This window comes from Calonectris borealis, chromosome 1 (assembly GCF_964195595.1).
Source record: "Calonectris borealis chromosome 1, bCalBor7.hap1.2, whole genome shotgun sequence".
Classification (NCBI taxonomy): domain Eukaryota; kingdom Metazoa; phylum Chordata; class Aves; order Procellariiformes; family Procellariidae; genus Calonectris; species Calonectris borealis.
In genome coordinates, this window is record NC_134312.1 from 211,357,565 (window position 1) to 211,372,466 (window position 14,902).

General features: G+C 40.0%; 1 protein-coding gene across 2 annotated transcripts in view; it reads left to right on the forward strand.

The window, feature by feature from the left end:
- GRM5 (glutamate metabotropic receptor 5) overlaps positions 1-14,902 on the forward strand; it is a 298,495-nt gene that overhangs the window by 256,802 nt on the left and 26,791 nt on the right. For both annotated transcript variants that reach the window (XM_075140174.1, XM_075140175.1), the window contains one exon: positions 8,405-9,344. In XM_075140174.1, the coding sequence (XP_074996275.1) occupies positions 8,405-9,344 (940 nt within the window). The remainder of the gene's footprint in view (positions 1-8,404; positions 9,345-14,902) is intronic.

The window sequence follows — 14,902 nt, forward strand, 5'->3', positions numbered from 1 at the left end:
TCAGGCTTTCGACACACATTTTATGCCTTTATAGGGACCGAAGTCAATATGCACACAAAACAACCTCTCAACATCAGTGCCAAGCAATGTTCCTCAGGAGATCTAACCCTTGTTCCTCAGCCAAGCACAAATTCAGCAGGCACTATTTGGAAACTGAACCCCTCCTTGGCCTCCATGAACACAGATGATATTATATGCACCCTGGTAATAGGACACCCATCACCATAGCTTCAAGGCTGTGTAGTCCCCACCTAACTTACTATTCACATGATGGCTGGATCTTGTCTTATTTAGCTTTGTATCAAAAACAGATTTTAAAAAGTCTATTCCCAGCTTATCCATACAATATATTGAGCTGTATTTTTAATGATCATATTTATAGTCCCAACTTTTGCAACTTGTAAAAAACTGCCTCTCAGTCTTGTTTCCAACATAAGATTTAGTAATAAATGTGAATTAAAAGTAAGGAGAGGGAGATGTATTTTGTATTCTGGCAAGGAAATTTCCCTTCAGTTTTATAAAGCACACACCAATCTCCTTGAAATGTCCCTACATCTGATACTGCAGCAGTCTATGTCTCTTTGTTGCTTGATAAAGCCACATCTTAGGTAATGTCAGCCCCACAAGGCTACACATACAAAAAGCTCATTGCAACAAGTCTTCCTTGCATGATCACTTTCAGACGAGAGTCTTGTAAATATATCAGCCATGTGCCTGAGAAGGCTTTCAACGTGGAGCTGCACCTCACTGTTTGCCAGAGATCTGAACTTGGATAAAAACATTTTTGGAATCCTTTCTTGGCTCACACAACAAAACATTGCTCCATCTTTCTTATGCTCACTGACCAGCATCAGTTTTGTGCCACAAACTTCACTATGTAAGATGTGTAATGGCAGGGATGTTGTTCACAGAAAGGAAGAGAGATTAATGCTTTTTTTCAATCACCTGTGGAATATCAGAATTCAGACGCAGGAGGGGAGAAGACAGAAGGGATGCAATACGTGTAGGAAAACGAAGTTATTCTCGGAACAGAAGACGACATTGGAGTTTTGAAATACAGAAAGGTACAGGAAGTCCAAAGGTAGTGGGAAAGACAAGTGAGAGGAAGAGTTTCTCTTGATTAAATCAGTTACTGGAAAATATCTCCATCTAGAAGTGAAGCTGAGGTGAGAAAGGGAATGTTTAGCTGCCTATATTTTATTTCCTCACAAATTTCAGTTTCATTGCTTATGCATACAACATTCCCCAGGGACCAGGCTCCTCCTTGGACAAAAAAAAGTCATTCTCTTCCTTTTCTCCAAATTTATCTGTACCATCCCAACATGCACCCCAATCATTTTCTTCCTCCTGGTTTAGTATCAAGACATGCTTTCCAATCTACACTAGCTCCCCTTCTTCCCCATGCATTTTGTTAGTGACATCCATACATTACAGCAGCACTCCACCCATTAGTATGGCCAGTGTGGCTGAGCCATATGCTCAATTAAAGCAGGAGAAACTCACAGGTTTAAGTCAGTCCTGAAGTATATGCCAACCCCTCCACTATTCCTCAAAGCCCTTCTTTGCATTATATTCACAGTGGAGGGAAAAGAAATAGATTTCAGGCATGTTCAGATAAAAATGAAGGGATTTTCTTAACACTGAGGACCAAACCTAAATGAAATGAATTTTTCAGTAGCTTGATGAGAACGGCTCCAAGTACCCAAGTGACTCTAAGGACATGGCCTTCTGCATTCAAAAAGGGTGCCTTGGAAAGACCAGATAAGTTTTATCCAGCATCTCAGAGCTTTTTCACTGGATGTGGGAACATCATTGGTCCAGTTATCACTAGTGTTTGTTAAAGGACATTTTTGAGGTGGGAAGGAGGCAATTATTTTTTCTTTCTGTGATTCAGGGACAGCATACAGCAATAACAGAAACAAAGTTTTCTCTAGTGACCTCAGGGACTGCAAGGAAAGTAGATGATATTAATTTCAGTGACACTTGGATTATCTTCAGGCTGTATTGACATTTTTCTCATTCTCTGCGTACTCCAAATAAGCTGGCTATTTGATTTTCTTAATTGGATTCCCATGAAAATAAGAGCTGAAATATTTTACAGCTCTTGAAATGTTTTCCTGCCATTCAAGGATAAGGCTATATATCAGAAATATATATTTTTACTACAGTTACAAAAATGCTTTCACCAAATATGGTACAGTAAACCCAGGATAGCAGCATCATGATCTTGTCTGCCTGTCTGAAAGTGCCAGATAAGAGCTGGATTATCCAAACAACCCTTGAATGGAAAGGACTGAAAAAAGGTGGCACCCCACCTCTAAGTGACACAACAGCCATTTCAAAGAGCTCTGACAACACTGATGCTGTATCCCGTTTGTATGACTCTGGATTCCTCACTGAGAAGCGAGGAGGACTGCCTCCCTCATCCTGAGGGCATAGCTCCTACTGTCAGCGAGAGCCGCAGAGAACAGACAGTGCTGGCAGCCGCTGCTGGCTTGGCTCCGGGCACCGTTTGGGACCCACTGCCACAGCTCATGCAAACCACCGCGGGGCCAAGGGCAGGGGAGATGCTCGACGTCGGATCTTGGCGGATCCCCACAAGGGCTTGGTCGGCTCTGCCTGCAGCGTGCTGATTCTGGCTGTGGCAGAAGCCACAGGATCTGAGGCTCGGGTGTCTCATAAGACTGGATCCTGCCCCCCCCCCCCAAGCAAAAAAATCATTCATCTCTTGCCCAAAATATTTTCAAACAGTAACTGCTTGTTGCCATCAAACTGCTTTCTTGTATTGTTGCTTGCAGTAAAGTTACAGCCGTTGGTAATTTCAGTAATTGTCTGTGAGTTGTGAGCACGAGGCAGAACACAATTCAGCCTGTGCTGACATTGATTTTGCTGCTGAAACATTACTAGGATGTTGCCTTTGACCATAATTGGTAAGGTTATAATTCAGACTGAGGGGAGGAGAAGGACACAATTTTTATTTGGTTGTCTTTAGCGTTATAAATGCACATCAGCAGAGATAATGTCCAATTTTCACCCTGATTTTCTGTGCCCTGTATTTCTCCTTCCTTTTTATTTCTTATTCCAAATAAAATGTAACCATTTCCATAAGTCACTCTCACACCAACTGCTTGGAGAAAGCAGATGAGGATGAGTGAAGGGTTCAGGTGGCAATATTATGACCAGGATCTCTGGGTGTCATTTTCTCCCCTCCCTTGTTGCTGGGTTTGTGGACTTTCCTTCCTTCAATTGCTTGTTCCAGGTAAGGTGTGGACTTTAGCTTCCAGTCCATTTATAACCCAAGTCTCCAGTATGAGCCACACAGCGCTTCAGGCTCAAGTGAGCTGGTTCAAGAATGCTGAGCTCAACGACCAGCTCTTGGAGGCTCCTGGGCTAGATGAAGGGGGACTTGCCAACAAAGCCAGAAGGATCCACTTGTAATGGTGCCTTACATTATGGAAAGTTTGCTGAACATGACATATTCTGAACAAAACATTTACAACACAGAGAGCCAACATTTTTTAGCAAAACTTAAATCAAAACATTAGAGCTAACATACGGATGGACCTGATTGCTGCACTTCATCCGTTGTTCCAGTCATTCTGCACATATGTGTAATTAAGGAATCATTCCCCATGTGGTCACAGAATAACTTTAATGTATTATTCTAAGATTCATAGCCTTGCCTTTTACTGCAATGCATAGCTAAATCAGTATATTTGAGTTACTAGGGACTTAGGCTCCTGAGCTACAGATGCCCCAGCTTTCATGGTTTAAGATGTGGCCGATCCCAACTCCTGCCTTGCAGAGGTGGCGGCAGAATAAACACATGCACAGTCCTCAGCTGCATCCATTGACTGTGTAAACCCGCCTTTGCTGATGATTTCAGTAAATGTGCCAGCCTGGGAACTGCAGCAGCTGAGAAGCCACCACATGGTCACCTCCATATGCCCTGCTATTGTAGCCACTACAAAAGGTCCCACCAGAACAGGGCAAAGACCTGGTGACCATAATAATTTACCATAGCACCAGAACTTAGTACTGAAATGTTAAAGATATCCTCTCTCACTTGAGTTGGTCCACATTCCATGTAGAGGTCAGGGGGCTGATTTCTCACCCAGGACTTTGGAGAGTGTAATCCTCACTTTTGCCTTGTCAGTTTTGGTAACAAGTTGGGGTTTTATAAAAAAAAAAATTCTAAAAGCTACCTTGCCAGCTTCATCCAGATTTTTATTCTGACTCCTACATTTTTGTATCTCAGCTCTCCATATGTGAAAACCCAACTAACTAATCAAGATATCCCTTCTCCCATTTTTGGAATTATTATTTAGAGAAACATTCAGAAGCATTAATATAAAATATCTGACAGCATAACACCAATACACTTTGAATAATGTGTGCCAAATCCTATATGGAGACTCTCATTCACAACTAAGATGTGGCTAAGTTGTTGTTTAGGTTTCAGCCTTGGTGTTTGGACTTCTGCTATCCTTGGAAGGGTCTGTGAAAAGTTACCAAGAAAACTAAGTCTTTTGTGAATGGGTTGAACTCACTGCCCAGGATACCAAACCCCACTGAAAAATATTTAGGACTTACTAAACCAGCAGTAATTTTCTGCCAATTTTAGACTCCATGTGCAGATTCAGTGAGCTTTAGCTCATGATGTTGACTTAAGAGACTTCACTGAATTCCCTTCACTTTCCAGAGTGCATCTTATTCACAAGCCTTAGTCTGTCATGTTTACCTTTGGAACTAGTTTAATTATATAATTTATATTGCCTACCATGAAAGGGATTTTCAGTGCTAAGCTAATACAGTTTTATGGATGCTGAAGGCATGGCAAGGTTTCTTAGGTGTCAAGGTTATAATAACAAATTAAAACAGTGTCAAAATCAAATCCCTAGAAAATACGGACTATAATACAGTGCTTCATATCTGTGAACTCTTCTCCCAGATGAACTAATTTTAATGCAATATGAAAGACCAGAAATAAGTGACAAGTTTACCACTACAGGAAGAGTGCAGGGTACTAATAGACCTATGACAGTGGTCAAGCCTTCAAGAGCTTCTCCTCTCCTTGTTAATGGCACAATTTAGCCCATCCCTGAAGTAGCCAGAGGTTTTTCCAAAATATCAAACCCCTTTTTTTCCCCAGAAGATCCTTATACATCCTTATGTGTAATTTGTTGGTGGTTTTTGATGCTCCTTTTAGAAAACCTTTCCCTAGCGTGTCAGATGGGACTCTGATTTTTTATATCTGCTTGTCTTGCTATTCACATGCGTATCTAGTACCTTGCTCCCACTGGCTATGTTTCTGGCCAGAAGAACAGAGAGGCAGTTTTATGTCAATTTTACTGGGGCTCCAGTCCCAGAAGCAGTGCACTCCTGAGCACAGAGTAGAACAACTCTACACCTGCTCCAAATTGGACTGGCTCCTAACAGCCTTTCCACAAGCCAAAGATTGCCTCAGCACACTGCAGGGACCACAAGACAAAGCTGCTGGCTCTGTTCCACTTGGAGTTTCTGAGCCAGCTAGGAGAGGAGACTTTCCAGGTGCTTGGAGATGCTGATGAAATATAAGTGGTGGGCTGTGGGGCAGGATCTTGTCCAAATGACCATTGAGCATACACGTATTTAGGGGATAGGAATGAGTTCTTCTTGTGTTACCATTTTTCAGCTTTTGCCTTGGTATAATCCTGGCCATCAACCTAACCTGAATACTCACAGTGCTGTTTTCCCATATTTCTTTTGCTTGATCTAGTTGTCCCCTTCTGCAAAGTGCCATTGTCAGAAACCATTAGCTGCAAAGCTATTATATGGAAACCTCACCAATCATTGCTTTATGAAGACTATCCAGTCCTTAAATCTTAATTGAGGAATAAATCATTACACAGCTTAGCATTCTCCTTGTAAAGTATACCCAGTGATGAGGGAAAAAAGGGGACAAGTTTTCAACTCTTTTCTCAGGTGTTTTATTAAGAGAATGTAAAAAGAGTAATAAAGCAAGGAAGGCATGAAATAGTCTGAAATTAATGAGAAATGCTTGGTTATAATTCACCTCTGCTGCAACATTAGAAACTGAGTACAATTCAGCCCCTATATCATTGTCTGCATGTAAAGGCTAGCTGTCAGATAAAGACCTTTTCTCTTCAAATTTCCTGTTGAAGAATATATAGTAGTATTAGAAGCTGGTAAAAATTTGTTTGCCCAAAACATTAATTAAATTTTGGTAAAATCAGAAATAGATTTAGAGGTCACTTACTCATAAAACTTCTTGGGGAAGAACCCACATGGGGTTATCTGCACACATCAGAGTATGCTTTCTGGTTTTCCCCCTTCTTCCACCACTCTCACTGGTATAAAATGTTGATTTTAATGATGTGATTCCTGTGCTACTTTAGTCTTGATGAAGTCAGAATGAAATACAGTGTCTCCCTCACAATGAATAAGTAAACCCTTTAAAACCAACAAGAGTCAAATAGGTATAATCAACTAATGCTATAAGAGTGTTCCATAAAAATCTAAATGTCTTCATTACATTAAGATGCGGTAATAATTTTATTATTGCAACAGAAAGCTTTGTACACCAAAGCAGTTAAAATATGGATGGCAAATTAATCTGCATTTAGTAACCAAGAGCACAATTCTGTTACGCTGGAGTGACTGCAAATTTGTATCCTTTAACTGCACTAATGTCAAAGAGTTGTTCACTCTAATACTTCTGATTTTTCTGCAAGAATACAGAATTATCTGCCTTGTACTTTTGCCACACAATCTATTGAGTATACCACCTTATTGTAGATATTATATTTCTTATAATATTAATTCTGTAGAGATATAGAATACAGAAATACTGGGAGAAGAGAGAGATATAGAATACAGAAATACTGGGAGAAGAGAGGAGCTAAGCCTAGTATCTACCCATACCATTTCATGAAAGGATTTTTACTTCTAAGAATGTTAGTGGCAGATTTGGAAAAACTTTAAGCTCCGCTTAAAATAAAGGAGAAGGCAAAGAGTAGATCTTGCATGTAGAAATGCCCAAATTATAGTCCTGATATCTACTACATTTACTTCTGTTCATCAATCATTGAGGTCCCAGGTTCCCTAATTAATTGGGATTGCTTGGCATCCAGATGTCCTTCAGACAGTGCTAATTACCCTCATTGCTGAAAATACAGATACAAGCACCCGGCGCTCCATCCCCACGGGGTTAAGTGCTTTGCCACCACCCACCCCGAGTCAGGCTGACACTCTTCTGTCTGACCTAACCAGAAGACAGCAACCTGATTAAAACAATCCTAAATTTTGAGATCATTTAGATTTTGCAATCAAGGTTAGTCAAGCTTAATGCAAACATAGGGGAAATAACAGCTTTTAGTTGCATTTCCTCCACTCCATCATCTCCTTCCTGCCTCCTTCCAGTCCTGCCCTGGCTGGCAGTGCCAGCGTGTCTGCTATTGTTGGGAAGTTGCATTCCAGAACATCAAGGTCCTCCCCCCTTATTCCTATCCAGGCTTTACAGTGCAAAAAGAAAGGAGGGATGGAGGAGGAATGCCAGCAACAAGTTTTTTGCCAGCTTTTACTCCTGTCCATTAATCTGCACACTGTGGAATGAAAAGCTTCTTTGACTTCCTAAGACATGCATATGTAGAATGACTTATTAAAACCTACACATAGATTGAAAAACAAGTGTCCTTAGATGCTAATTCAGCTTTGACACTAATTTATTGAATTCAGTTTGATTTCATGAGTTAGAAGAGGTTTTAATTCCTCAGAAGTCTCAAATGGATGAATGATAGATAAAGAAGTGAGCAGGGTGTGCTATCCCAAATTACCTATTATCTGCAACTCTGATCCTAGAAAACTTTTGTTAGAAAAAAGGTAACATATCTGAGAAAGAAGCACTCTCTTTTTCTTGACAGCTAAAATCTGTAAGATTCCTGTCCATAATCATTAAACAAGTACCAATATCCTTCATAGTGTACAAAATAATTAGGATTGACATCTTGTCCTTTAAGCGCATATAGTATGCAGACATCTTTGAAGCATTTTGCACTGAGGTAATGCAACTGGATTCTGAAATTTGTTCATAAATCACTATATTTAAAATAAATTAAAAGGAAAATTCCACTGTGAAGAAAGGTGACTTATCTTAATCAACTTGGCCATTTTTTCGGTCATCATGTTATACTCCAGAAAAACTGTATTACTGAAATAAGCTGTCACTGAAACGTATTTATTGTGCCATTATATTAACATAATATTAGCCTATACTCATTATAATTATAATAGCACCTTCTTGAAGAGGAAAAGAAGAGAAATATCAGGAAAATCTGTAACTATATCATTAAAGAATCTCACTCTTACATGTTTCAGTCTACCTTCTTTTTTTCTTTTTCTGTAGGTTGTGACCTCATCCCAGTCCAGTATCTCAGATGGGGTGATCCAGAACCAATTGCAGCAGTTGTTTTTGCATGTCTGGGTCTGCTGGCCACCTTGTTTGTTACAGCTATATTCATAATGTACCGTGATACTCCAGTGGTCAAATCATCCAGTCGAGAACTTTGCTACATCATTCTAGCCGGCATCTGCTTGGGTTACTTGTGCACTTTCTGTCTCATCGCAAAACCTCAACAGATTTACTGTTATCTTCAACGAATTGGCATCGGCCTTTCCCCAGCTATGAGTTATTCTGCTCTAGTAACTAAAACCAACCGCATTGCAAGAATCCTGGCTGGCAGCAAGAAGAAAATTTGTACAAAGAAACCTAGGTTCATGAGTGCCTGCGCCCAACTGGTTATTGCATTTATCTTGATATGTATACAATTAGGCATAATTGTTGCCCTCTTTATAATGGAGCCACCAGATATAATGCATGATTACCCAAGCATCCGAGAGGTCTACCTGATTTGTAACACCACCAACTTGGGTGTTGTAACTCCCCTTGGATATAATGGATTATTAATTTTGAGTTGCACCTTTTATGCATTTAAGACAAGAAACGTCCCAGCTAATTTCAATGAAGCAAAGTATATTGCCTTTACAATGTATACCACCTGCATCATTTGGCTGGCTTTTGTGCCAATATATTTTGGAAGCAACTACAAGATAATCACCATGTGTTTCTCCGTGAGTCTGAGTGCCACGGTGGCCCTCGGCTGTATGTTTGTGCCCAAGGTCTATATCATCCTTGCTAAGCCTGAAAGGAACGTACGCAGTGCATTCACCACATCGACCGTGGTCCGCATGCACGTAGGGGATGGAAAGTCATCTTCAGCTGCAAGCCGCTCAAGCAGCCTGGTGAACCTGTGGAAAAGAAGGGGATCATCTGGTGAAACCCTTAGGTAAAGTTTGCTAATGTGGGAGTGTGGGGAAGTAATTATGATCTTCTGAGAGTTACTAATAGTGGAAGGACAAAGGGAAATATATTAATTCCCTTTACCTCTGCACTGGGAGAAGAGTGAGTACTCTCTTCCACATCTGTTACAGTTTCAGGTTTCATTTAGTCAAAACACTGTGCAAAAACAGGGGACAGAACAATGGGCAAACAATTACAAGGCTGGAAGTATTGGCTGTGTCAACTGTACACTTAATGTAGGGAGGGAAACAAGATCTTAGGGGAAAAAAACAACCGAACGAGAAATATAACTCATTGCCTTGTCCTGAATGCAACAATTTACAATCTCTTTCCCTTGAATGAATTGCATAGTGTCTGTATTTTGCCTCTAGTCACAGCAGTAAGACAACAGGGTTGCTGCTAGTGCTGCAAAATCAAGATGGAGTAATAAACGCAAGTGGCATCATGAGCAGCCACTCTCAGGCATCTGAGGATTTGTTTCATATGACTCTTCTGTTATACTTTTCTCTCCTTGATTTTCCTTTCTTGTATTATCTCTTCCTGCTTTCTTTCTTTTTGTCCTCACCTATCTTCCCTTCTTTACCTTTCTTGATACCTTTTTCTGTATTCATCCTCCTAACTCCATCAAATTCAGGTGCTCACAGGCCCCGCTCTTGCTTCCCTTCCTGCCATTGAACAGATACCCCCTTGCGAGATATTTCTTTGTTTCTTTCCAAGGAATTATTTGAATTCAGTGATCATGACGACAACTTGTAGTTCAATATATTAAAATTAAAGTAAGTGAACACTGAAGAGAAAGGAGAGTTCTGGAGTGCAAATACTGTCCTGCTTCATAGACAAAGCATGTAGAAGGGCACCCAGCCCAGTGGTTCATTTTCATCTTTTGATCCCTTTCACTTTTGATACGGGTGCTATGGGGATGATTTGGGTTATTTAATTGCTGGCATAAGCAAAGAGTTCTGCCTACATGAAAGTGCAGAGAAACAGTTTTGTCATTCCTCTGCTATATATGTCTAGCCTGGAAGTGACAAGCAGCTAGATTTTCCTCCTTGCTGAAACACACGTGGATTTTAGGATTGATAATATGAATATTTCCAGACATGCCATTGTTCACAACTGGAGTTGGCATGGAACAAGTGCATGTACTTCCATTTTTGTGTGAATCACAATTTAGACACGAGGGAGGATTTTATTAGTAATACCTGCACAAAAGATTACGCCAAAGTGATGATTTGTTTCTGTCAGATTATTACTAATGCTTCTCTTTCAGTGACTTTGAATTCGTACAGAAATGGCCAGTCTATTACAAGATATTTTATACCTATGATCTGTTAATGATGGTATCTTCCAGTTCATTTCCAAGTGCAGAATAGGATGCTATTTTAAGATGATAAATCCTTTATCAGTTTAAGTGATGGTCACCTGAAATATCCTTTTCTACAACATCTGTCTGTATGCCTGAATGACCTGAGGTGTTCAGGTTAGAAGCCCTATAACCACTTCTGGGCCAGCTAAGAGAGGCGTTCTTCATAATATGTTCTTCCTCTTTGAGATCATTATTATTTTCCCTCACTTTTGCTGCAGAGCTCATTTGCCATCTCACAACCTTTTTACTCAACAAGATGAAGTTATAGATGATGGGAAGATCTCGAGCTTGGGAAGGATTTGTTTGTCATCTGCTAAGGCCCAGTTTTGAAAGATGTTGTTCTAAAATCTTTGTTTTGTTCTGAAAAGTAAGGAGTGTACCCTGCTATTAAATACCCTAAAAGAAAAGGTGTATTTTCTTCTTTTTGAGGACTCTTTATTTCTTTATGTCCCTCAATGTGTAGATAACACCTGCAGTAGAGAGTTATTAGCAGAATGTAATAGATCGTTATCGACAATGACTTCTTTTTCAATAGCACTGTCTTGGAAACGTCTTCAATCCCGGAGAACATTGAGAGTACCTGATATGTGTGTGTAGGAATGAAAAACGCAGCACAAAGCTGATATATTGACAAATTTACCTAGATATACAGACCTAGAACATTGCATTTGAAACCTGGAGAAAAACTTTCATGTCATCAGCAATGTTCATCAACACTTAAACCTGCAACAAAGAAGACACTCCTAAATGCATATGTCTGAATCCTCAGCTGGTTAAACTGTGATGGTACCAGTGAGTTTAGCAGTGCTCAGTGCGTGTGTGCCTGAAGGGTCTGAGAATCCAAGAGCAAACTGATTCCGTCGATCATGGGAAATTCTTTCTAATCAATGCCTATTTGGTTGCATAAAAGAAAATAAAACAGTCCTGAACTGTGCTGAGCAAATTTAAAATGCTGCTCAGGACTTCACCTATGTCTGATATCACCTCCAAGAAAGAACAGAAAACCACTTTCAGCTTCAATTCTGATTACTGTAGAGCACGAGCGAACAGAATCCAACCATTTTACTTAATAGTCAAACATTTATTTTAAAAAATCTTGTTGCAAAAAGTAATATGTTTCAAGGTATTATTCAGTACAATGCTCAAAAGCTTGTGGATAGTTATTCAAGTAAACACTGAAGTACTCAGAGTCAAAGGAAATATGCACTAGAGCTACATGGCATTATTTAAATAGCTCAGAGGGGTTTTATTTAAAAGAGAGTGAGTCACTGTTGAATTTTAAAGAAACATGCTATTTAAGTCACCAGTGCATAGAGGGGCCCCTATCATTACCATTTTGCTTCTTGACACTAATTTATAGCACAGTGTAGTATTGCATCAAATCATTGTCAAACAGATAATGCCAATGCTCCATTCAGAGCTTTCACATCAGCTGCAAAATGACAGATAACAAGACTGCTTTTGCCTAAATAAAGCAATGCATCTGTTAGTCCTAAATGACTTTTTGCATGGGGTGTTCTTCAATTAAGAAAACTCAGGCAAGCTGTGGATATGTGTTGGAATGAATCTTCACGTACTGAAATAATGTAGAAGGAGAAAGTAAAACTATTCATTACCTAGTGAAATGAAAACCATTTCATGTAAGCTATTGTGATTCAGCAGTACGCACCAAAATATATTGTATCCTCATTTAAAAGTAGGGCTAACAAATCAGACACTATCAGAAGCAAGAATGCTGAACACTACATGGCTGGAATCAAAGCCACACAACCCGTGTAGAGAGGCATATGGACCTTCTGCTTCCAGTTATCTTACCAGTTAATATCACAGGGACTAGGAAGGCCATAAATAACTTGAGCAAATCTTACCTTAATGTCCCAGTAACTGTTATCATATAGGCTACACAGCCCTTTTGCAAGAGTCCAAAATACAGGGCTAATTTATCCTCTCCTCATTCTCAAATAACTCCATATCCCAGGTAAGGTAAGGACTGTATACTTCTGCTACAAGAGCTGCTACTGTGATATTTCTAGCTAGGACTGCACACCAAAAGGTCTCAGTCATGCTACCTTGGCCTGGGGGATAAAGCAGATGTTCCAAAGTTTCTCTTACCTTTCTAATATCTTAGCCTTGGATTTCACACAGTAATTTAACCACTGTAGGTGTTTATCTCTTCTGGAACATGCCTTTAAATGGCCCAAACCACACATGCTCCATTTTCCAAGCTTACATATACTGACCCTTTAAACACATACATCTCCTTCCACCTACCTCTAGAAAAGCAAGTTTGTTTTCCTTTAAAGCAGGTAATAAACTGTTCTGAGTGACCAGTGTTAAAAACAGCCCTAAACACTGTCTCTCCCACACATATGTACTAAGCAAGTCTTAAAAATCCTACCAATATTTTTTTCTCTGCCCTTTAAATTGCTCCCAAATCTTCACAGTGCAGCCAATGCTCCTCCTCTCCAATTCTCCCACTGTTGGTTGTAGATGCCACAGTGGTTCCTGCCCTCAGCTGCTTCTTTTGGAGGTCCCTAACCCACCTTCAAGGTTCCTCAGTTGCTTCAGCTGCAAATTCTGCACTGTTCCAGCCTGTAACATGTTATGGGAAAATCAAGAGGAACCTGACATCCTCCTATAGATCAAGCTGTTACCTGGACACAAACAGCAGAGCTGGTCAGGCAGTGAGGTGGGAACCTCTGAAAGAAGCATGAGGTCAGAAAACACCATTGCAATCCCAAAGTAAGGCTCTCTGCTTTGAGATTAGAGGCTTAGTTCATATGCATCCCCCTTTATTTATTTTTGCAGTGACAGTGAGAGGCAGAAGAAAGGAATTAGGCAGCTAAAGTGTTTTTTAACTGCCAGTTGGCCATTCTCCCTGGGATGATGTAGGACTCATTTAGGTTTCTTCTACCACATTCTCAAAAGACAGAAGCTGGTAGGTGCTGAGTACAAGCCAAAGGTACTCTCCTGAAACAATACAAGACAGAGTATCATCTTCTAAATAAGTTAGGATGGCTGAAAATAACTATTTATTTAAGCAAAAGGACTGAGCAGTACTTTCAATCTGTTACCTAGGCGGGTAGATATGATCACTTAACAGGAAAGAATCATCACCAGCAAAGTCAGATAATGTTAGCCATATTCAAGATACATTGGATGTTTGTGGTATAATTTCTCCATACAGATGTGAACAGCACAATACTAGACAACAGAAGAAAGATGCACATTGATTTCTGCAGCTTATCATAGACATTTACCCACAGCAACTCACAAATCTCATTGAGATTAAAGCTTAATAGCTCGGTGTGGTAGTGATGCTTTATTCCAGCTGGATTTACTACATGGTGCAGTATTTCCTAAATAATTAAACACAAACTGTGGCTATCAAAGCAAATGAACTACTCATTTTTTTTTAATGTATTATCTTGTCCTCTGAAGAAGTTTGTGATTGCAGAACCGGGCATTGCTCTGTATACATCTGCAAAAGTGATAGGACTGACAGCTTTCATTCAGGAGTGGGAATTCTAGTGAGCCAACACTCACCCTCAGGTGAACCACAGAATTTTTATTGTATAAATCACTATTAACCTTGTTTTTCCTTACCCAACTTAGACAAAGATGCTCAAACATCCACCTAAGAATCAGGTGTCATTTGGAAGCATTTTTTCTCCCTCTCAAGCACTGCACTGGTACAGTCCTATCAGCTTGAGGGACCGAGTGCCTGCCTTGCACAGGCATCAGAGAAAGTGTTCGGGTATCCAGGATCACATGCTGTTAAACACCATTCCCTGTCTCCATAAGGAAAACGTGCTAAGCAAGGTAGATTTTTCCAGTGGACTGGATTCAGCCCTGGACCACCAGTGGCTATAATTAGCATTTACATCAGACAGTCCCAAACTGTGCCATAATTAAATATTTTGGAAACAAGTGTCTACCATCACACTGTGTGTTCTGTTTTATGAAAGGAACAGCTCGTTTTCCCCCTTATCTGTTCTCTCTCTTTTTCCCTCTTATGACTGACTACATCTGTTTCATTACAATTCAAACGGGAGCTATTTTGACCCACAAGATAAGAAAAATATGCTTGGATCAGTCTAGAAGCTGCCACTTATAGTTTAAATATATTGCAGTCTAAGTATTATATCATACATCAGCACGTCACATCTCAGCATCAA